At 41.2% G+C, this 23,357-nt stretch overlaps 2 protein-coding genes across 2 annotated transcripts in view; one reads left to right on the forward strand and one right to left on the reverse strand.

Annotated features, from left to right (window-relative positions):
- Window positions 1-12,815, forward strand: part of BUB1 (BUB1 mitotic checkpoint serine/threonine kinase) — a 45,442-nt gene extending 32,627 nt beyond the window's left edge. Inside the window, exons 14-23 of the mRNA XM_060248326.1 lie at window positions 1,005-1,086; window positions 2,117-2,195; window positions 4,361-4,538; window positions 5,441-5,578; window positions 7,123-7,238; window positions 7,927-8,088; window positions 8,689-8,846; window positions 8,931-9,108; window positions 9,961-10,067; window positions 12,464-12,815. Of these exons, the coding sequence (XP_060104309.1) occupies window positions 1,005-1,086; window positions 2,117-2,195; window positions 4,361-4,538; window positions 5,441-5,578; window positions 7,123-7,238; window positions 7,927-8,088; window positions 8,689-8,846; window positions 8,931-9,108; window positions 9,961-10,067; window positions 12,464-12,659 (1,394 nt within the window). The 3' untranslated portion in view covers window positions 12,660-12,815. The remainder of the gene's footprint in view (window positions 1-1,004; window positions 1,087-2,116; window positions 2,196-4,360; window positions 4,539-5,440; window positions 5,579-7,122; window positions 7,239-7,926; window positions 8,089-8,688; window positions 8,847-8,930; window positions 9,109-9,960; window positions 10,068-12,463) is intronic.
- Window positions 12,816-13,407: 592 nt separating this feature from the next.
- Window positions 13,408-23,357, reverse strand: part of LOC132578363 (two pore calcium channel protein 1-like) — a 65,273-nt gene continuing 55,323 nt past the window's right edge. Inside the window, exons 13-19 of the mRNA XM_060248311.1 lie at window positions 22,384-22,471; window positions 22,021-22,090; window positions 20,841-21,060; window positions 20,514-20,604; window positions 18,835-18,948; window positions 16,207-16,331; window positions 13,408-13,950 (exon numbers count right to left, since the gene is read on the reverse strand). Of these exons, the coding sequence (XP_060104294.1) occupies window positions 13,805-13,950; window positions 16,207-16,331; window positions 18,835-18,948; window positions 20,514-20,604; window positions 20,841-21,060; window positions 22,021-22,090; window positions 22,384-22,471 (854 nt within the window). The 3' untranslated portion in view covers window positions 13,408-13,804. The remainder of the gene's footprint in view (window positions 13,951-16,206; window positions 16,332-18,834; window positions 18,949-20,513; window positions 20,605-20,840; window positions 21,061-22,020; window positions 22,091-22,383; window positions 22,472-23,357) is intronic.

Raw genomic sequence — 23,357 nt, forward strand, 5'->3', positions numbered from 1 at the left:
TGAGCCCTGTTTTTCAGGGGAGGGCGGCTTAAAAATTAGACTTAATAAGTAATTAATAAATAAACCTCAGGCAGAGACTGAAAATAAGCTGCCTACAAAAGTAATTTATAGTTTTTCTTCCTAGCTGCAGCCTCTCTGTTCTCAGTGATTTAGCCTTTGGTTATACAATACACTTTAAAGAAAAAGGGGAGAGAACTGATTAGGTTGTAGTGAGCCTCCTTTGAGAGGAAATGCACACTTGACAGAGGTTGGTTATTGTACAAATAAGAAACTTCCAACACAAACTTTCTACTTTTCAAGGTCCAAGTTAATACTGGAGATGTAACGCAACACAAGGACATTGGGGCCTAAGTACTCCTAGAGCTATCTGGCATGGATCACTTCAGGCTGCAGGTAGAGACTGATGTGACTAAATGTTCCACCATGTACAAAAATAAGATTATAAGAAATCAAGTGTCAGGGAGTAGGGTTTTACGTTCACCTCCTTGATGTGCTAATTTTTAAAATTGCTTTTTAACATGTTGGAGTGCTTCACTGTGGTAGTACATTTCATCCTGTGACCTTCCACCTGCAATCTGAAGTGGTAGAGCTCAGACACAGCTTTACTATCTCACTGAGAACTAGGCCAGAGACTTTGCTTGTTTGGCTAGGAGAAAACTGACTTGCTCTGGGTTACTCATCACAAAGGGTTATTTGCTTGTGGAGATATTGTTAGAAAATGCAGGTCCCCTTGGGCTCAGTACTGGTGAGGCAACACATCTACTTGCGGTTATCATGTTCTAGAAGGCTGAATCCAAATGAATAAGAATCTAAAGTCTTTTCAGTCATAACCTCTCTCTTCTTCCTTGAAGTACTAACCAGGTCTTCATCCCAACTGTGAGAGTTCTCTGAGACCTTTAGTTAATAAAAATATGCAGTTTTTCGTTAAAAGCATTCCTTCTGCCTTACTTATGCTTCCTTTGGAAAAGCCAAAGCAAATCTTTCTTCTTCTTTTTCTTTTTTAGGGACATGCAAGATTGAGAGTCTGCCACCCCCTGCTCCTGCTGCAGGGCCCACTTTCACAGTCTTTGAAGATGAGAATGCAGAGTAAGTCAAAGCAATAAAAGACTTTCTTTCTAGGAATAACTGGATGGTATCATATTAAGTGGCCTTCTTGTGATAAGATTTGGACTTCTTCAGCTTTGGAATAGTGTAGGAAGCAAGATGAAGGGAGTAATGGAGCACATCAAGGGGTGAGGGAAGGGTGCAATCAAGGCCTTTTTTGTAGAAAAAGCACAGCAGGAACTTATTTGCATATTAGGCCATGCCCCCTGACACCAAGCCAGCTGGAACTGTGTTCCTGTGTGTTCCTGCTCAAAAAAAAAAACCCTGGGTGCAATCCTTCTTTTCTTGGGCTTCGCATTGCCAGCAATGTCCAGCAGACTGCTTCCTAAGCTTAGTCTTGAAGCCTTTCTACACACAGATACATGCTTGCCTCCTCTGTTTTTCACAGTATGAGCATCTCTCCGTTGGGCATCACTGTGGCTGGAACACAGGGAATAGCCTGAAAGGCATGTGATAATGCTACCTTGTTGAAATTAAGCAGGTTTCTTCCTGGTCAATGTCTATGTTAGAGACTGCTGTGAGCTCCATATAACTTGCTCTGTGCTCCCTGAAGGAGGAATGAGATATTTTCAATACAAAATTTTCAAAGAAAAGGAACTCTCTACCACTTCCCTCCATCCTCACATAATGTGTTCACCTCTGTTTAAAAAAATCTCCTTGAAGCACTACTTGCAGATTAGAGTGGAACCAAATAAATGATAGAGCAGGGACAATTTTTTAGTTATGATGGGGAAGACGTAGTGGGACTTGGGAAGTGAGTGACAGAAGGCTTGATCTGAGTGGAATCCAACATTGTCCACTTCTGCGGTTTAAAGAAAAATTAAGAACTAAAGACTGATTATCCTATTAGAGGATTTTTGGTCCTTACTCACAGTCTCCATGAAACTTTCTATTTGTTTCTCTTCTGAATGTTGTTATATACTTTGCAAGCTAGGTTTCCACCTTGAATCCATAGACTTCTTCATAAATAATCTAATCTGAAGGTCTCTGAATTAAAACACTCTTCTTCTAGGGTCCTCCAGCCACCCCCAAAGCCAACAGAAGTCAAGGTCTTAAGAGAACGTCTCACAGAATGTGCCACCAAACCAGGAGTAAGTCAAGGGCCTCTATAATGGAAGTGTGAATCAACAATGTTGTAAATGAGACAGTCTTCTAATTAATTCTCGTCAGTACAGCCCTGTTTTTGAGAGACTGGCAGCAATGAACACTACCTGTAGTCCTTGACAGACATTTCCTTAATTAGCGAGGATTTCATTGGGTCACGCTGCTGCATCCCAGGAATGCACTTATTCCAGACAGTTCAATGACTTTGTATTGTACTTTGGGGGAGGTGCTGTGGTTCAGTGGTTGTGCCTACTTTGCATGCAGAAGGTCTCAGGTTCATCCCCAGTGTCTGTAGTTAGAAGGATCAGGTTGTGGGTGATGTAAGACTTCTGTTTGAGACCTGGAAGAACCACTGCCACTCAGACCTCACTGACCTTGACAAACCAAAAAGTTTGACTCAGAATATGGCAGCTTCCCTATCTGTGTAATCTGTAGATTATAAAATTTGAGGTATAGCAATTGTTTAGATAGGGCTTATGCAAACTGGGTGGTGTGTGGGTGGGCCAAAAAGTGCTCTCATCAGCCAGATTAGTGCAGACTTATCAAATCCTAAGTGTGGTGAGCGACTGCTGCTCTTAGGGCTGTTTCTTCATGCCTCTTCACTATTATGCTGCAAACCTGGTTGCATAATCTTCCAAGTGAGGCAGAACTGAATGTAGAGCAGGGACACATGCAGCTCTTCCCAGGAGATTCTCTGGGTTCACTTGTCAGTCCTTCTGAAGTTGGATGAGTGAAGGACATAAGAAAAGATTTACTGCATCAGGACAAGGGTCTGTCAACTCCAGCAACCTGCTGTCAAAAAAGACTCTGCCAGATGCTTCTGGGAAGCCCACCTGCAGAGTATGAAGTAAACAGCCCACTACCAGAGTTTCCTCAGGCCATTTCTGAGAACACATCACTGATTCCAGAATTCTTTTCCATATTGGCTTTCTAAAGATGTTACAAAATGGAGGTATAACCCCTGATTTTGCACTTCCCTGTTGCTTCACTTCGAATAGGGTTTTTAGTATGCAGCTGTGGAATTAGGACATTGTAGGTTCTAACTAATGCCCACTCCATGAAGCTTCACAAGGTTGGAATGTCCAGTGACCTGACTTGGATCCCCTACCAGGGATTGTGTCTCAGTCCTCAAGTTGCACAATGTTTCCCTTACACTTGTTTCTGATGTCAGACATTGGTGCACCTCTTATATTCCTTGAATGTGACTTTCCTTGGGTTTTGGGTCCGCTAGGAACTCTACTTTGTTTTGGTTTCTCAGACTCCAAGAAGGCTTGGTCAGTGTCCTCACACAACCCATCCTTGTAGATTGGTAGAGGCTATCACACTTAGCCCATCAAGATAGAGTGCATGGCTATTCAATGCCACTTTACATATCACAGCTCTCTCAGGAATAGTGCTGTTTCTCTTTGCTGCTTTTCTGTGTATATTTCGGTTGGGATACTTGTAGAGAGTTCCCCACTCAATTATAAGACAGTTCGGGATGCAGGTCAATATGGGACACCAAACAACTGGTGGAAAGGCAGTCCTCCATGGTCTCTTCCTTTGAGAGCTTCACACCCACCTCCTTCACTCAGTGAGCTTGCCAGTCTCCCAATGCAGGACAATGAAAACAGGGTTGAAATTAATCTGTAATTGTTGTTCATCAAGTAGTCTTCAGTGCAGGCAGAGTTATGAGAGTGAGCGATTTTTCTCATTCTGTTGCAGTTGTTGCGAGAGGTATTCTTTTACTGTTGAGGCCAGGGCCTTCCAGATTGCTTTTTTTTTTAAAATAAAACATTTCTTGTGACATATGGTGTTGATAATCCTTGTGGTAGAATATATTACTGACTTCGTTTTTTAAGAATTTGCTTCTAGTGAATTCAGAGCACTTTGTGAAAAAGCAAATAATCCTAGCACTCCTTTGACGTTTGCCTCTCTCCCCTTTTTTTGTTTCTGTCTCATAATTTGTGCTCCCAGTTGTCAAACTGTGGCTTGGCCTTGCATCTAAACCATGCACGTGGCCTGCATCAGAGAGAAATAATTTTGCAAGCCATGGAATTGGTGAAATTCAAATTTGCTTTTAGGCTTCTAAATCCCTCCCATGAAATTCTGCTTTCTGCTTTGAATAGAAAGATGGTCATCACTTGAGTGTGTCTCTGTGCATGTTCTTTAGGAAGGAAGTCCACCAACAGAGTGCCTGACTGGTGACTGTACTGTGTGGGCTAACCACTGCAACAAAACCCTGGCTCCCAATCCTAATGATACAAGAGACTTCGTTTGTGCTGCAAGATATGCCTCCACACCATTCAACTCTGTTCCAGTACATGCCTGCCAAGTGACATGGAACAAAGGTGAAGTGTTGCAGGACTGCAGAATAATTTTAATGAATTACTCCAGTAGGGCTACATAGAATGTATCACTAAAATGCTGAAGCACTTAGCATTGAGACATCAGAGGGGACCATGAGGGGAGAGGGAGGAACAGCTCTGAGACCCCTGTAAAGAGAAGAGTCTGGCTAGGCTACCCACTCCACCACCCTGAATTCTTTTCTTGAAACCAGCCAGCAAGGGTAGCCTCTGCTCTGTCTGTCCTTGCCCTCCTACACAACAATGTGGTAGTTAGGCAGTTATGGATGACTCAACAATAATAGGTAAAAATAAATGCTGGTGGGTGTCCACTGTTTTATGAAACAGGCAGATTTAAAAAAAAATTGAGGCTGGCATTTAGAGAATTGCAAGGACACGTGTGATGGCAACCCTTACTAGCCCCTGTTCCTTGAGGGAAATGTCATGAGCTATCCACGCTGGGAATCTCTGGTTAGTGTAACACCAGATCCCCACAAGAACTGGATATTTTCATATGGTAGGATGGTGATTAGAGCTGAATGCTAAAATTGCCAACCACTAGGCAACCTATATAGTGTTTCTCTCATCAGTTTATCCTCTCAACAACTCTGTGAGGAAGACTGAGAAAGTGACTTGTTTGAGGTCACCTAATAAATTTCAGGGCTGAATTTGGCTTTAAGGAGTCCAGCACCGTTCTGTCACACTGCTTGGAGGTCTACTAGACTGGTTTCTGGCTTTTAAAGTCTGAAACCAATTTTTGAGACCATTCATATCATGCGCTGAGAATCAGCTCATTAGCCTATTTTCAAACATTCTTTAAGCTTGACTTTTCAACAATTAGAAATGCATGTTTGTGAAATCTTTTTTCTGGTTCTTGTCTATGACTTACTATTTGTTCTTGCGTGAAGTAATTGAAAATCCTTGGGATGACGGCCTAATCCGCCAGCTTCTGTCTGAGGTGCCTAAGCCAATAAGTGCTTACTCGAATACTTTTGAATGGGAACCAAACCTTCCAGTTCTGAAGCTTAAGGGTCAACTCAGATTGGGTAAGATAGTGCTTGCTTAGTTTGTTTTTGTGAACTTGTTTTGGTGAGTGATGCAAATGATGAAAATTCTGAAAATTGATCTGTTTGGGTTAATTAAATGTGTTCCAGGTACATGGGGGAGGGGGAGCAGTTGAAGTGCAACATTGGTCTTGTTTGTTTTCTGCAAGTTTGGAACCATTTTTACTGTGTTTCTCTGAAGTAAATTTGATGAGGGTTATGCCCAGTCTGCGGTAAAGGCCTAGCGCATATCAATTTACATGGTGGTACACAATATCATCAGGGCTGTGCGCTTTCTTCAGGAATACAGAATGTAGTAAGGGGAGTAGAATTCAAAACATTGAAGGATCACTTCTGATGCATAAGTATAAAGCCAAATTTCTAACCATTACTACTGTGGTGACCTATTTGAAAGTATGTAGCCAATGCTTGCTGCAGTCTCAAAAGCCAGAAAGGAAGATGACACACATTTTCAGTGGCTCTTGATGGGTCTTCAGCATTGTTACCCTACGTCAGGACTGGTAAAATAGTAAAAATTGCATAATAAATTATGATGAAGACATTGAGCAAGTTTGGCCATTTTTTATGGTAATTTAGATAGACTATAGTTTTTCCTTGCATAGAATATAGCTTGTTTAGGCACAGAATTCTTATTTAAGAACTAAATACATGCAGCCCTGGCTAGAATAGGGTTTCATAATTCATATTTTATTACTGAACATGTAAAGAATGGATTTTATGTTGTTTGTGATTACCTTGTTACCTATCCAGGAGATAAGCCAGAAATTCCATCAGACATGATATTGGATACCTGTATCCATCCAGGAAGGTGCATGAAAGAGTAGAATGGACTATACTACTTCAGAATGGGGAGTGACTATCATTATGGAATTGTGGTTGCTAACTGGCCTAGAGAATAATAATAATAATAAACTTTTATTTATACCCCGCCCTCCCCGCCTAGGCAGGCTCAGGGCGGCTAACGAGAAAAATGTCCCTTTAAAACTGGTTGAATTAAGTATTATTCACCAGGTTATTTACCTCTATGACTTGCAAAGTTTCACCTGCTCTATATGGAATGTTCCTCCTACATTAAAACAAGCAGAACAACAACAAAAAACCCAAAATGAGAAAGCTAATAAATCAGAGGGGCCATTTCTCCTTGATGTGCTAATTTTTTATTTTAAAAATGCAGCAAGTTTTATACGGGAAATGTTTAAAACAATTACCCCATCCTTACTCTCCATCTGAATTTCTGCAATCTCTTTTACCACTTCATTCTGTTGCTCATGTAGACCAGATGTACTGTGAGATTAAAAAAACACACAAAGTAGCTAGCTACCACTTCCAACATATTCTGTCTGACAAAACACTTTCTTATATTTGAACCAAAGCATAGCAGCTGGGAGCAATTTAACCTGTGTTCAATGGCATTCTTTCTGAGAATACTTTGAAAGGGCTGAAATGTTAACACCTGCCCCTTTCTGAAATGGGTAATTTTTGCTGTGTTCTATAACTTTTCCCCTCTTCTTCCTAAACTGCATCAGGATCCACATCCTTCCACATTGACTGTTTACTTGGAGAAGGAGCTTTTGCGCATGTGTATCAAGCCTCTATCCTTGATATGGCCAACACAAGAAATAATCAGAAAGTAATATTGAAAGTAAGTGAGCTTGGTTCTAACTTTGAGCAGTTTCCCTAAAACTATACTATGCCATTGTAAAAGAACACTTTGAATAGTACCAAATAGGGGTGTGCAAAAAAAAAAAATCTCCCCCCCCCCCCCCCCCCCCAGTTTCGGTTCTATTGGATCCAAAAATATTGGTCTTACCAAATTTCAATATGGTATGTGCATTCAGATCGGGGGGGGGGGGGGTTTGGAGGGGTCCAGATTTTTTGGGACCATTATTTGCCTGGAGGGAGGGCACTCTTTTTAAAGATACAGACACCAAAACTGTGGATTGAACTAAGGGGTTCAATTTTATGGGCTGCTGAAGAGGGTGCCCCCAGCTGATGGCCATTATTTCCTATGGAGTGGAAAGAAAAAAACTGCAAGCTGCTTCCAGGGTGAAAAAAACACGCTTGCAATTAGCAATCACTGAGAACCAACAGCAAGTCCATTGCAAAACCCAGTAATCCCAGTAGAACCACAAGCCAACGTGCCAAGCCAAACAGAACCAAAAACAAACAAGAGAATCTCTGCAGCGAAAACTGAAGGGGAGAATTTTTACAAATCCAGCAGAACCAAAGGCAGTGTTCAGAATGCCCAGCAGAACCAGTACCTCTGTGGCAATGCGAACACAACAGAACTGTTCCCCACTAAGTTCAAAACTGAACTTTTTGTTTTGTAGGTACAGAAGCCTGCAAGCCCCTGGGAATTCTACATAGCAACTCAACTGACAGAAAGGCTTAAGCCAAGCCTGCGTCATCTTTTCATCCAGTTCTATTCAGCTCATTTCTTCCGAAATGGAAGTATTTTAGTTGGAGAACTTTACAGTTATGGAACTTTGCTGGTAAGTATAGAAGTACTTGTGGTTTGGGTCTAAAAAGACTACCTTCTTCCATATGAACCTACAGTCATCATTGGAGGGCTAGCTTTGGGTGTCCCTGTCATTTGAGTCTACATGTTTGCCAACCTGGGAAAGGACCGTCTCAATCATAGCTCCAAACTCATGTAATTCCCTTCCCAGGGAGATTTGTCTATCTACTTCTATTATTTCATTTTGTCTGGGGTTCCCTCATTCTTATTGACTCTTCCTCTTGTTCATGTGTTCTGTTTTGTATAGTGTATATGTATATATCTGTTTGTTTTAGTCTTGTTTTAATGTTTTTATTGTTTGCCAACTTTGGGACACTAAGCTGGGTGAAAATTGTTTTAAATGACATTTACATCATACTCATACACAGCTTCCATGATTTTAGTGGGGGAGGTACAAGAGAACTTCTAATAGATTGTGCTTCTGCAGCTGAATTTCATGCATATTTACTCAGAAAGCGCCATTGTTTTGAATGGCTTAATCCTAGATTGGGAGTCTAATAGGAAAATACAAATATTAATATGTTTGGTCAGTGGCTGCATTACATCTAACTGATTTCTTCCCGACTGTTTTTAGAACACCATAAATATATATCGAAAGCTCCCAGAGAAAGTGATGCCTCAAGCACTGGTCATCTACTTTACCATAAAAATTCTCCATATGGTCGAAGAGCTTCACAAATGTGGAATAATTCATGGTGACATTAAACCTGACAACTTTATTTTTGGTGAAATGCAAGTATTTCATTTTTTTAAAAAAAGAAAATCTTGCCATGTTGCATTACCCTTTTTGATAATAGTCCTTTTCAACCCACATAGGTTTTTGGATGATGACACCTGTGATGTTGACAGCGTGTCTCACGGCTTGGCAGTCATTGACTTTGGCCAAAGTATAGACATGAACCTGTTTCCTGAAGGAACTGTATTCACAGGGAAGTGTGAAACGTCTGGATTTCAGTGTATTGAAATGTTGATGTGCAAGCCATGGAATTACCAGGTACTTGAACATGTGGGTTTAAGGTTTATTGGATTTATATCCTGCCCTCCCCGCCGAAGCAGGTTCAGAGCAGCTCACAACCAGCAGAATAAGAACAATTTAACAGTTAAACAATAAAACAAGTTAAACAATTAAAATGGTTAAGAACAATTAAAACAGTCTGGTGCTAATTGTATCTGATGTTTTCTCGCTTCAGATGGCATTCAGTCTATATTCGATGTATCTCAGTCACCCCGTATCAGTCCTTCGATGTCAGATTAAAGGCCTGCTGGAATAGAGTTGTCTTACAGGCCTTGCGGAATGGGGCGAGGTCCCGCAAGGCCCTAGCTTCTTCCGGCAGTTGATTCTACCAATAGGGGGCAGCAGTCAAGAAGGCCTGCTGTCTGGTGGACTGTAGTCTAGTCTCCCTCGGCCCGGGGATCGCTAAGAGATTTTTCATCCCAGATCTAAGTACCCTCTGGGGAACGTGTGGGGAAAGACGTTATAAAGGGGTTACAAAGATTGTGTCTTTATATAAATTTGTATAAACTGTGTCATTAGCAGAATATTTTTGTGGCTGTGATGACACACCTAGTGACGGCCATGTTAACCTTCTGGAAAATAATTCATATTCATTAATTCAAAATAATTCATTATTACTGTTCACTCATGAGAGGCAGCAAACTTAAAATTTTATATTGAAAAAATATGGTTTTTACAGTTCACTTCTCATTGTTGAGATTTGACACTGAAAAGCTTTGTACAAGGACTTAAGATTCTGTAGGCCCAAATGACACTTGAAGGATGAATATTTCATTCCTCCCTCCAAAATGTAAAGCTTTCTACAGCTGTCCTTTTTTTCTCTTTTTTCAGACTGATTATTTTGGAATAGCTGGAACGGTGTACTGCCTACTATTTGGAACGTACATGAAAGTCAGAAATGAGGAAGGCATATGGAAGCCCGAGGGTGTCTTCAGGAGGTTGGTTTTCAAGCACTTTAAAATTTTTCTTCTCTTCTGGTAACACCTTCAACAGTCTTTGCTGAAAAACCCCTGAGTATTACAGAGGATTCGGAAGTATAGACTTTACTTGAGTATTGGCCATGCCTCACAATTGACCTACGTGAATGTGAGAGCACTATTTGTAGCATGCCTGATACTCTCTTGCACCTCTGTACTTCAGAGGAAGCTTGATAGTGAGGTCATAAAATGGGACTTCCTACTCCACTGTCCAGCTTTAGTCCACTGAGCTACTTGAGTATTTTGCCTCTGGCAGTCTGGGAACGGTCATGAACTACACCAGGATCAAATGAGGATCTGCAGCAGGAAGGGGACCCCTGCTCCCCCAAACATCCCAACAACACTGTCACTTTGCTAGTGTAAATGTCATTACTGACCTTTGGACTCAGCCTCATTAACTGAGAAACTTGGGCTGTAGAGAGAAGAGATTGGATATATACCCCACCCTTCACTTGGAGTCTCAGAGTGGCTTACAGTCTCCTTCCCTTCCACACAACAAATGCCCTGTGAGGTAGGTGGGGCTGAGAACAGCTCTGAGAGAACAGTGACTGACCCATGAACACCCAGAAGCTGCATGTGGAGGAGTGGGGAATCAAACCCAGTTCTTCGGATTAGAGTCCACCACTCTTAACCACTACATCAAACTGGCTCTCTGTAGAATAGATTTAACCATTTTAAGGAAGGTTTTATTTCTGGCACCTCAGTTGTGTCTATTTGTGGTTGTTTCTAATGTATATGTATCAGTTCAGCTACAAAAAGATATACATTTGTACATGAAACCATATTTATAGAATCAGATACTTTAAAATAGAACAAATGACTCTCCATGCTGTGATCTGCATGAGTCTAAAACCAACAAATAGTGACAAAAGTATTAATGGCATGATAAAGTAAAAAGTGTTTGTACCGACTTCCCAAGCAGTCCAAATTGAAATATCCTAGAGAGCCTCTTGCCACTAGAGGGCTCATACAGCTAGCCCCACAGCAGAGTTGTTCTGAATCGAGGATTCCGTCAGATGGAAATATGTGCATGGGCAGATTTGTTTCCAATATTTTTATCCTTTGGCTGAAAATGTGGCTGTATATATATTGATTTAAATTGCTATATTATGGAGCAGCAGGGATTCTCAAGACACCTTCTGGTTCAATCAGCCTAAAGAGCTTGAAGATGATGATGATGATATTGGATTTATATCCCGCCCTCCACTCCGAAGAGTCTCAGAGCAGCTCACAATCTCCTTTACCTTCCTCCCACACAACAGACACCCTGTGAGGTGGGTGGGGCTGGAGAGGGCTCTCACAGCAGCTGCCCTTTCAAGGACAACCTCTGCCAAAGCTATGGCTGACCCAAGGCCATTCTAGCAGGTGCAAGTGGAGGAGTGGGGAATCAAACCCGGTTCTCCCAGATAAGAGTCCGCACACTTAACCACTACACCAGACTGGCTCTCCAAGGTGGGGTGTATGTGTGTTTGATACGGGGCATCTCAAACTAGAATGCCTTTTATATTTATTTGTGGGGCTACCAGGAATAAAATCTGGCATCTTCATGAGCCTTTTAACACCTGATTTAAACTAAGACTTTGGAAGTAACAACTATAGCAGCCAATTCTTGAGTCTTGTTGCAATTTGAAGGGGTAAAAAATGAATAGGTCATTTCAGTTCCTCTCCTAAGGGGGTAACAGCAGATTTGTAGGCCTTCTCTGAGAGAAAATTTGGGCGGGAGGGGCTCAGAACTGCAGATGGCCCTGTTTCGCTCTCTGAGCTTAGCATTTAAAAATTCGTGGGATGAAGCACTTGCTCAAGGGAGTATAGTTTTGTAGTTGCCTTCTATTATATTTCTTTAAAACACTTCTGTGTTGCCTTTCCATCCAAATAGGGTTCTTCTCAGGTGACAAACAAAAACATTTCCATAGTAAAAAGATTAAAAATAAGTAGTTGAATACATATCAACAAACACCACACCTTAAAAGTGGGTGGAGGCAAGTCTTCACTTGCTGGCTGGAGATAATAGAGGAAGACAGACAAATCTCCCAGGGGAGGGAGTTTCGAATTTTGGTGCCACAGCACCAAGGCCCTTTCTTAGGTTGCCTCCTCTCTAGTCTCAGATGGCAGGGTCACCCAAAGCAAGCTCTCCTCAGCAGACTGGGGTAGACAGGTAATTTCATATAGAAGAAAGCAGTCCTTCTAATTGCTTCTTGAAGTACTACCACAGAACAGGGAGGGGGGGACTCATGTGAGAATTTTTAATTAGCTGTGGGGGACCCCCGTTTGCCCTAGAAATGGTAACAGTGGGTACAGCATTTTTGTATTGAGAGATAATGAAGCTGATGTTTTTACTCTTATGCTTCCTTATCCAGGATTCCACATGCAGAAGTTTGGAGTGACTTCTTCCAGACTTTGCTGAATGTACCAGACTGCAACCATCTGCCTTCTTTGAGAGCTTTACGGACAAGACTAAAAGATTTATTTCTGACTACTTATACTAACAAAGTAAAGACGCTCCGTAACAGGCTTGCAGTGTTGCTTGTGGAAAATAAACGTTCCCGTAAATAAACTCAGATAACCCACAGGCCTTCATCGAGAAATAAAGTCCTGTACATTTCTTGTGAAGAGGTTTTATCAAAGCTACAGCTCAGATAATATCTGATAAATTGTATATAGTACTTAAGATAAATGATAGCTAATCTTTAATAAAAACAACCTTCTGAAGAGCTGACTCACGAAAGATCTTGCTGGTAGTTTTTAAGATACCACCGGAATTGTTTAATATAGTGACCCCTCTGGATTTTACCACTCTAGGTATTTCTTTTAGGAGATGTGAGAAAACGGGTAAGCGGAAGCCAAGGACCTTGCAATTTCTGTGCAGATGCAGCTAGAAGGACACAGTGAAGCCCTCCATGTGTCACTCGGCTCAGCTAATCCTCCCTCTGTGGTCATTAATGAATAAATACAAATGAGAATTGTTCCAGCACTGTGCATGTGAGAAGGGAAGTTGTAAGCTTCATGTATCCAAAGGCTACATGTAAGCTTCCCCAGCACAACCATAGCAGCTCTCCAGCACCCTTTCAGGTTGGAATGCTGCCAGTAGGGAATTTCTGTACATTTGATAAACATCTCATAGCTGTTGCATGTTTTTTTGAAGTGTGAATTAACCTTTACTGTATGAAGTCTGTTGCACTCAGACCTGCTCATCTACACTTGTTTACACAGAAATGTAGCATTTGCCAGCAAGGAAGAAAGATATATACCCTATTCCTGCTTTGCCTAAAATTTATCAGAGCCAAGGAAGCATGCATAGCACTATGTCTATACATAGCCTTTTATTTTCCCACATCTTGTTTCATTATGCTTTCACAAAAAGTTGCTGGTTGTAGACAACAACGTTACAAAGTACAGACATTTACACAAGTTAATACTATGTTCATGCCAACAGTCTAAATAGTCAAGCATTTTAGACACATTCAATGTGTCCCTTTATTAAAAATATTGTATTTTTCATGATTTATATACATTTTTTAAAAAAATGATCACTGGAATGTTTGATTCTTTGGAAGGAAAAGTCATGAAGCAGGGCAGCAATGTGTCTTCACTGTAAGCGGTAGATGGTTCTTGCAGTAATTTGTAGCTTGTACTCAGAGAGCTGAAGCAGTCTTAAAAACTGGTCCAGCCGCTTCCAGTAATTCCCTTCATTCTCTAGTTTATGCAGCATTGTCAAAGGTAGGGTTCTTCAGGTAAATATCATCTGCAGAAAGGTTTAGGATCTCATCTAGTGAAGGACCTTCTTCTTCTGGCGATATCTCAGCTTCAAACATGCGCTGGAGTAAAGCATCCACTGTCCTGTATCCTGGGGAAGAAGATCTACTTGAATTTCTCATTATTTGTGCGGTTGACTGTAAATGGATAGGGCAGGGGATCTAATGGAAAGGGTCACCATCCTCACTAACGCACACTATGCAGATAGTAGCATGATTCACCTTTAGCCTGTATTGCAAGGTCTAGATATAAATATACAGGATTCACCCACCTAGAGAAGTCTAGTTCTTTCTCTTCAAGTTTCAGAGCTATCTTAGGAAGTTCCCCAGCATGCAGTTTTACTCCCCACTCCTCCATGTTATTCAACCTCTAGGTGAAACCTTTAGGAGAAATCATTTGTCGCTTTGGAACTGGATGTCATCAATGTGCAGATGACATCCAGCTTTACATCTCTGCATTAAAGTCCCCTGATGAAATAGTAAAAGTCCTGACCTGCTTGACTGCTGTGTTTGAATGGCTAAAAGCAAATTAATGGAAGCCAAACCCAGACAAGCAAGTTATGCTGGCTGAGAAGACAGAAGTCTTAAAGGATCTTGTGCTTCCCACTTTAGATGGGGTTCAGCTGACTCCGGATCCTTGGGGTATCACTAGATTCAGTATTGCTGTTCAAGAAGCAAGTTAATGCAGCTGCAAAAATGCTTTTTTTCAACTCAGTCTAGCCTGCAAGATGGGCTCCTTTGACTCAACCACTCCGGCAACCTGGATCCATACCATGGTAACATTGAGACAAAGCTACTATATAATCCACGCCTATGTAGGTGTCTCCTCAAAGTAACTTTGGAGACTGCAGCTAGATGGAACATGCATTATAATTCCCATCCTGCAGTCAGTTCACTGGCTGCCCATTAATTATTGGGCTCACTTTAAGGTATTAACTAATCATACATGAAGCTGTTCATTGCCTTGGTCCTTCATATTTGTGTGACCTCTGTCCCTATGCACACCAGCTTAGCTCATCTCACAGCACAGCCTCTGCAGATACCATCCTGCAAATGGACAAAAATCAATAACTGCCCATACCTATGAATTCTCCGTTGTGGCCCTCTCCTTATGGATTAGCCTCCCTTCTTAGGTTAGGAAGGTTCCCACTTTCCAGAAACTATGCAAAAGTGGAATTATTTAAAGCTTTTTTGCACAGGTCAGAACAGTACTGTAATGAAATTGTCAGAAAGTTGCATTGGTAAAGGGATAACGACTAATTTGTACCTCTATTGCTAATCACTAAGTATGCTCTAGGCTAGGTAGATTCTAAACTACTTAATGTATTACACTTAGAAACTTGTGGGGCTGGGACTCAGCAGAGTATTTGCTTGGCATGCAGAAGGTCCCAGGCTCAAATCCGTAGTCAAAAGGATCAGATAGTTGAGGATGTGAAAGACTACCTGAGATCTGTTGCCAGTCTGAGTATAATGCTGATCTTGATGGACCAAGGGTCTGACTCAGTATAAGGCAGCTTCATGTATGGTTATATATTATATATAAACACTACTTTACTGTTCATTAGATGCCCCATCTCATTGACTATACTTGTAACCCACCTTGAGTCTCTGTGAAAAAGCTGGACTATAAGTAATTATGAGACCTTAAAGTGTTTCCTTGCACTGCAAAAGTAAGATCTATGGAAGCAGAGATGACTATTACTACTAATAAATAGTGACTAACTTGCAAGTGTGTTCACACATAACAGGCCTTCACTGCAAAAGAGAGTGGGTGGGAAAGCAGATTCAAGACACAGACCCACACTGCTCAATATCTTTCAGTCTTCTACTTTTTTTATTGCCACTTCACCTACCTCAAATGTTCTTCCATTCTAGGGGAGAGGTGAATGACTTACACCTAGTTTTAGTAGTTAAAAGAAGAGACAGCCACTGAAAACCTAGCCCTAACTAGAATAGTGGGTGGTTAGAGTATCAATCTAGGATCTGGAGGACCCAGTTTTGAATCTGCTCTGCAAGGGGAAGGTTGCTACTTACTCTCTTTTCTTAATCTTGCTCACAGAATTACAGGCATAAAATAGAGGTGGGGAGAAAGATAAGTCATGTTGGGTTGGTTCCTCACTAAGAAATGTGGGGTATAAAACAAAAATACGGCAAGAGTTAAAACTCCATTTGAGCTGTTGGTTTACTACAACACTTGCATTTATTTTAAAAAATCTAGACATTGTATCAAAGATGGTCACCAGATGTTGTCTTATCTGTAACTTGGAAGTAGTTCTATTTGATATATTCTTTTTAAAAATTACAGAATGGGAAAGATTCAAAAGAGCTTCTTGACAGCGTACACTCACTTTTTGAAGCAATTTTGAACATCAGTCCTTTAGGTTTCTTCTTTGTTACTGTCCCTTCTTCACCTCCAAGGTCATTGTCACTGGTTTCCATGTTGTCTATCAGTTTACCATCCAGTAGTTCTTCCCTGAAAAGAAGCCATCCATTAAGGAATCATGAGACATTCCAGCCTTCTTGATATATTTCTCCTAAAAGCTGGTTATTTATTTGCCTTGGTGTTACCTACTCCTATTCTCATCCCCCCTCTCATAAAGTCAATAACAGAGGCATTAAAAAATAATGTGTGCCTGCCTGCTTGAGGCAGCCACAACTGGTTTCCAGATACTCCTTGGTATTTATTTGCCCTATAGCAAAAACAGGATCGCTGTATTTTAGCATACGCTTCTACTAGCATGTGGAATTTAAACTATCCTGACAGCATAATTCTGCAGCAAATTATAGTGGGTTTTGGCTGTAGCTACAGTCAATCTCTTCAGAAAGTTCCTCCTCCTTTCTGATTGTTAGGAGTGAGGTGACCCTTGCTGAAGACATATGAGCCTCACCAACCACGGCCAGGCAGAGAAGAGAGATAACAGGTTGGGAAGGGATGGTAAAGGAAAATTAGTCTTCCCGCACACCAAACAGCTGCTTGTGCTCTGAATCAAATCTGCCAATCCTTTCAATACTTCAGAAATTGCACTTAGAAAATGAACGCAGACAGCCCCACAATAATAGAATAGCTAATTTGAATATGGATCTTGCTATAAGTGGCCACACAAGTGCCATGTTTGCTACCACACACACCCAGGCAGCACAATCACTGGACCTAACAACATAAAATATGGCTTCTCAGGCTCATTCAGTTGCTCATCTAACATTGTATATGCCAACAATGCCATTTAGTTCTCTACATAGGGCAAACAGGTCAAACCCTGTGCCAAAGGATAAATGGACACAAATCTGACATCAAGAATCACAAGACTGAGAAATGTGTAGAACATTTCAACCTTCCAGGACATTCAATGGGTGACCTCAAAGTATCTGTTTTATTATGAAGGAACTTCAGGAACAAATTAGAGAAATTGCTCAGTTGCAAGTTATTGCAACATTCAGAGCAATGGAATCCCCAGGATTTAACGGTTGTATTGATTTCTTAGCTCACTACATATGCTAACTTCATCCAGTTTTTATATCTGTATTCTCACCAATCCCCCAGAAGGACTAAACATCCTCTTCTTTAGAATAGTAGATTGTTATGTAATTTGGAACAGATTGGAATGTATTTCTCTGGTCTGAGGACAGGGGATACTCTACATAGCCAGACTTCCCACTTCAAAAAAGAGGATACTGTAAGGTTGCCTCCATGCTGAACAGGAGATGGATGGAGCGTGATGACAGAGTCTCAATTAATTACTCTCAGCATTCCCCAATTAAGAAGGATAAATCTGCCCATCAGTCTCCAATTTGGATATATTTATTTCCTATAGAGAAAGGAAGGGAAAGAGAAAGAAATACTTTTCTCTTTTTCTCACAATATAAGAACTCATGGGCACTCAATGAAATTGCTGAGCAGTCAGGTTAGAATGGATAAAAGGAAGTACTTCTTCACCCAAAGCGTGATTAACACATGGAATTCATTGCCACAGAAGGTGGTGGCAGCTACATGCATAGATAGCGTCAAGAGGGGATTGGATAAACATATGGAGCAGAGGTCCATCAGTAGCTATTAGCCACACTCTGACTGGGGCAATGATGCTCTGTATTATTGGTGCTGGAAAGGGACCAACAGAGGGAGGGCTTCTATTATCTTAGCCCCATTGGTGGACCTCCTGATGGCACCTGGTTTTTTTGGCCACTGTGTGACAGTGTTGGACTGGATGTGCCATTGGCCTGATCCAACATGACTTCTCTTATGCTCTTAACTATGTTTTCCCTTGGAATTAAACCTAAACAAGTGGTAACCATGTAAAGTAAGCTTGTTATTCCTGTTTGGTCCCTGCATTCTGTTCAGGGCTGGCCCTGCCACTAGGCAAGCTAGTCCTAGGGTGCCAGCCTTCCGAGGGTGCTGAATTAGGTGCCCCCACATGTGATTTAGTAACATTATCAGCGCAGGGGGGCACCAGAAGTCAGTCTTGCCTAGGGTGCCAGATAGTCTAGGGCTGGCCCTGCATCTGTTAAACATCTTCATTATGTTGTATTCTAATTTACTGCTCATCCTCTACCTATATGTATTGACAGGTAATTCCCATTTCATTGTAACTGAAGTAGTGTGTGCACACACAGAAGCTTATATCTTGAATAAAACTTTTAAAGGCTATGACTAATAAAGCTGTTTTACTGTTATGCTGAGAGTGCTGCCCCCCATGAAGACATCAAAAGGAAAAACAGTCACTGTTTTAGTCACTGACAATATGGCTGTTATCCCAAGCAACCGCAGCAGCTGTGAGCCATAGTTATTAAGGACTGTAGCATGTAAAAAAAGTTTAGACCATGAGATGTGAAAAGAGGACAGGAATTGCAGTAGACTCATACACAGCAAAGTTAACCTAGGAGTGGTTAGTCACCAGCTGATCTCACAGCTGTAACTAGGCGCAACCAGAGGTTATTCCTCAACCACCACTAGCACTGGGAGAAGAGAAATGTTTACTTACTCCTGGATTCCTACACCAAGTTCTTGGATTTTCTTTTCTATGGCAGTTTCTACTTCACTCTTTTCAAGGGAATATTCCACAAAAAAAGCTTCCAGAATAAATGCTATGAAGATGCTAAAAAATCAAGTCAAGATGTGGTACATTGCATTGTATTTAACATCCTCCCATTCTTCTTCCCCTCCTCATTTCCACAGTAAACTCATGAAAGATTTCCTGGCCTGCACAGTTTGTATCATTCACATATTACAAACCAAAACTTCAGACTGGGGGAGGTGGAGCCTAGAATATGGATGGACATATGTTTGCATGATACCATAGGGATGCTCAAACAGCAACCAGTTTGGTTGAGCAAGTTTTCTGACTAGTTGTTTGTGCCTGCTTTTTAGGCCTTTCAATGACATAGGGAAAAGCCTGTGGGTCTCCCTAAGTCCATCTTGCAGGAACATGAGATGCTTGGGGTGGGGAGAAAAGAAGCTAATTGTTTCTGTTTTCTTAGCTAATGGTAAGGATAGAACATTAGTGATCAGCTTCATTCATTTATTCAAGGAATTCTACATAGCACATAAGCTTTTAGACAAAATAATAAAAGCTATGAATTTCTCAGTCGCCAGCTTCACCCTCGGAGGTAGAGGACAGACTATTAAAATGACCACTGCTAACAGAGATGGCTTTTGAGGCTTTGTTGTTCTTTTCTGAAAGATTTAGAAAAAATAAAGAACAGTTAAGAAGCCAGAAAAAAGTATATAGATGTAGATATAATTAAAGATTTAGAAAAGTAAATAGTATATTTGAGGTTTAGATGTTGAATAAAAGCAGGGCTTTTTTGTATCAGGAACTCCTTTGCATATTAGGCCACACACCCCTGATGTAGCCAATCCTCCAAGAGCTTACAGGGCTCTTAGTATAGGGTCTACTGTAAGCTCCGGAGGACTAGTTACATCAGGGGTGTATAGCCTAATATGCAAAGGAGTTCCTGCTACAAAGAAAGCCCTGAATAAAAGCAAGTCCTAATCTAAACTGCTATCTCTGAAGAGGCATGAATAAAAACTGAAAAGGAGGATGACTCCCACCTCAGAGACAGGAAGTGAGAAGAATTTGTTCCTGCCTCCCTGAATGGAAGGTGGGAATAACCCACCAAGATTTCCTCCTTTCCTCAGAGGAGTAGGACCGTTCATGGTAAGTATCCCTTCTATTCCCTCACACACCCCCCTCCCATAAGCACGGGGATTAGAGAGATTTATGGAGGATAGGCTGGGAGTATCAGTGGATGCTAGCCCTGGTCACTAACGGGAACCTCCACATTCAGAGGCAGTCAACCTCTGAATCCCAGTGTCAGGAGACATCATCAGGGAAAGGCCTCAGTCTCTATACTCTGTTGTTGGCCCTCCAGAGTGACTGGCTGGCCACCATGTGAGACAGGATGCTGAACTAGATAGACCACTGGTCTGATCCAGCAGGGCTCTTCTTATGTTCTTACTGTGATCAGAAGTGATCAGCTTCTATTCTCCCTATTGCAAATGGGGAGGTGAGAGGCTGATCTGTCCCTCCCCTCCAAGACATGGCAGGGAGAAGGAAGCAAAGCACATTGCTTCTCTCCTTTTCCCTCCAGGCTACTACAAGTATATATGCAACATTAAACAACACGTGTCAACTAATGAAAAAAATAGCATAGGACTTACTTAATAATCATAATAACCACAACAATATGAAAGGTGATGAAGTACAGCTTTGCAGCCTGATGAGTCACAAGGGCAAATCCATTGGCAAGGAGTACTAAGTCAAGGTCAAGCACCACACATATTTAGATGCTGTTTGGATGAAGGTACAAAGACTATTACCTGCCTCATATTCTCCCCCAACAGCACGTCTGAGCCCTACCTGTTTTGGGAAAACAGTGGATCAAGCACAAGTGGCTTGGCTGAGGGTGGATGGCCCTGGTTTTGCAGATCTTTTTGACCCCTCCAAATCAATTTTTAAAATGACGTTTGTGTGTCTACAAAGGATATCATGCCACTGGTTGACAACAGTGAGTTCCATTAGGACAATGAAAGATGACACAATATTGTTGAAGTTGTTTTTGCAATATTTAGAATGGGCAAATGCAGAGTCTTTCAGAGAGGGATTTCCACAGTACAAGGCATGCTGTGCAGTGGTGTTTCCAGCAAAGAACTGGATCTTTCCATGGAAAATTTCCATCCCAACAATGGCAAAGATATAGTATACCACCTAATGGGAAAGAGAAGGACACATCTACTTAGTATGGGCTTATTACATATTAAACATACAGCAGATAATTAAGAATTGTTAAGGCCTGTCCTCCTAAACGAGCAAATATATTTGGCCACTGCTCTTGATTATCTGCCCCAGGAAGCCAACCATTGAGTACCCTCTGCTTCTACCAATGTAGGATGCCACTGCAGTTATCTACACATACACCATTCTAGGTACCAGTAAAACTACATACAATCCTAATTCTGGGTCCTAGAAACTTCAGTGACAGTTGCCAAAATTACACATTGCATGCACAAAATCAATGCATACTTACCTTATGGGAAGGGTAACAAGTCCTTCACACTTTTTCTAGTGTCTTTGTGTGAAGACCACAGAAATTAAGGTGGGAATTTTCTGTGCATGTGCAGCCCTTTTCCTTCTCAAGGTATCTCTGTCCACCAAGAGAGAGCATGGCTCTGCTTCCTAATCTGAAAGAAGAGTTCTAGGGTGCTCCCAAAAGACTACATAACTTGGTGGCAGAGCAATTCTTTTTTGTATGCATAGAGTTTGAGGCTCAATTCCTAACACCTGTATTTTAAAAAAGTATTGGGCAGAAGAGCTGAGATAGGACTCTGCTTAGTTGAGACTGAAAACAGCAACCGTCATTTGAAGTAATTACATTTGATGAAGCAATTCATGTTAAGGCTTCATATAGTCATATGACTTTATATCAGCAAGACCCTCCTGAGGGGAAAGCAGCATGTTAGATTTGCCTTTCAAAAAGAGGAAAGAACAGCACTGAGAAGATTCAGCCTTCAGAAAAGCCAAGCATGTTTTTTAACACAATGTACAACTCTTAGACTTTTTACAAATGACTAAAAGCAAACATTTATTAAGTTAATTTGTTGAAGCTGTAAAAGGGTGGAGTCTGAAGCAACTGTAGTTTAGGAAGAAGAGAAATAAGAAGTTGCTCACCAAAGCCAAGCCACCAAAAGTCAGCATTGTAGGTACAATGTTTATGAGTGTATTCATGATGACACGAAACCTAAAAGACAGCACAATGGAAAAGATGGGCACAATGTATTTTGTCCCAGAAGAGGCACACCTCACCTCACCGGAATAATTTTCTATCACAAAGATATAGCTGGTAATTTAAATGGAAAAACAGCAAGAGGAAATACATGGCAAGAATTCTAGCTGATGTCTTTCCCCCACCCCATTTATTCAACTGTGTCTTACTACAAGTAACTAATCCAATTATTCCCTACCAATCTTGCCTCAACTAACCACATTCTGAGTTTGCACATAGCTCTTATTTCAGGGCTAACAAACAGCTACCTTTGTATACTGTCGATGATCCGCATGAGCCTAAGAACTCTCAGAATGAACACGATGTCCAGTACTTGTTGGCTGTTGTATACAGTGACTGAGGAGGGGAAAAAAGGGCATTAACCATCACATGAAGTCCACCCCAATTGCCCACATGTTTGACCACCTATATTGAAGTTGAACAGCACCATAAAATGTATTTTAATTGTTATTGTATCATTTTAAATTGTAACTATAAATATTTTAACTGACTGTTAGCCACTCTGAATCTACCTGCGGAGAGGGCGGGATAGAAGACTAAAGTAATAAATAATAAATAAACTGATCAACCTTATCTCATTATCAGTGAGAAAAGTTTAATGAAAAGTGGCCCCATTACCCTTACAGCCAGACATTCTAATTTACTGCACATTAAGTGTTCCATGCAACTTGCCATATTTTAATGACTAAATGCCTGTCATATTCTAGAAGAGGGATTCTAGGACTCCAGAACAAGGATTCCTCTACCTCATGGACAGAAGCCCAGAGACCCTACATCCCCTACCACACCTTGTATTGAGCTTGGATCCCTACCCAATCTCTCTCCCAACATATTTTTTAATTCACCCTAGGGGCCAGATGGAATCAAAGTATATGAAATTGTATGTTATATTCAAATTAGATAATATATTTTGTGAGAAATGAATTTGAAAAAAAAAACTGCTCTAAGTTCCAAGACTGTGAAAAAGATATATATTTTCCACCCCTATTGTGGAAGAGGCTGTTCCAGAGACTCGGTAATGGTTTATCTGAACAACCACCAAGATGGAAGTAGAGGCAGAAGGGAAGGAATAAAGGAAAGATTTCAAAAGGAAGCAGGGAGTCAAGGGAAGAAAGGACAGGCATTGTTGCCTGCAGGTCTGGGCCCTAGGACAAAACAGGGCAGAGAACATAAGAACATAAGAGAAGCCATGTTGGATCAGGCCAACGGCCCATCAAGTCCA

This window comes from Heteronotia binoei, chromosome 1 (genome assembly GCF_032191835.1).
Source record: "Heteronotia binoei isolate CCM8104 ecotype False Entrance Well chromosome 1, APGP_CSIRO_Hbin_v1, whole genome shotgun sequence".
Lineage (NCBI taxonomy): Eukaryota > Metazoa > Chordata > Lepidosauria > Squamata > Gekkonidae > Heteronotia > Heteronotia binoei.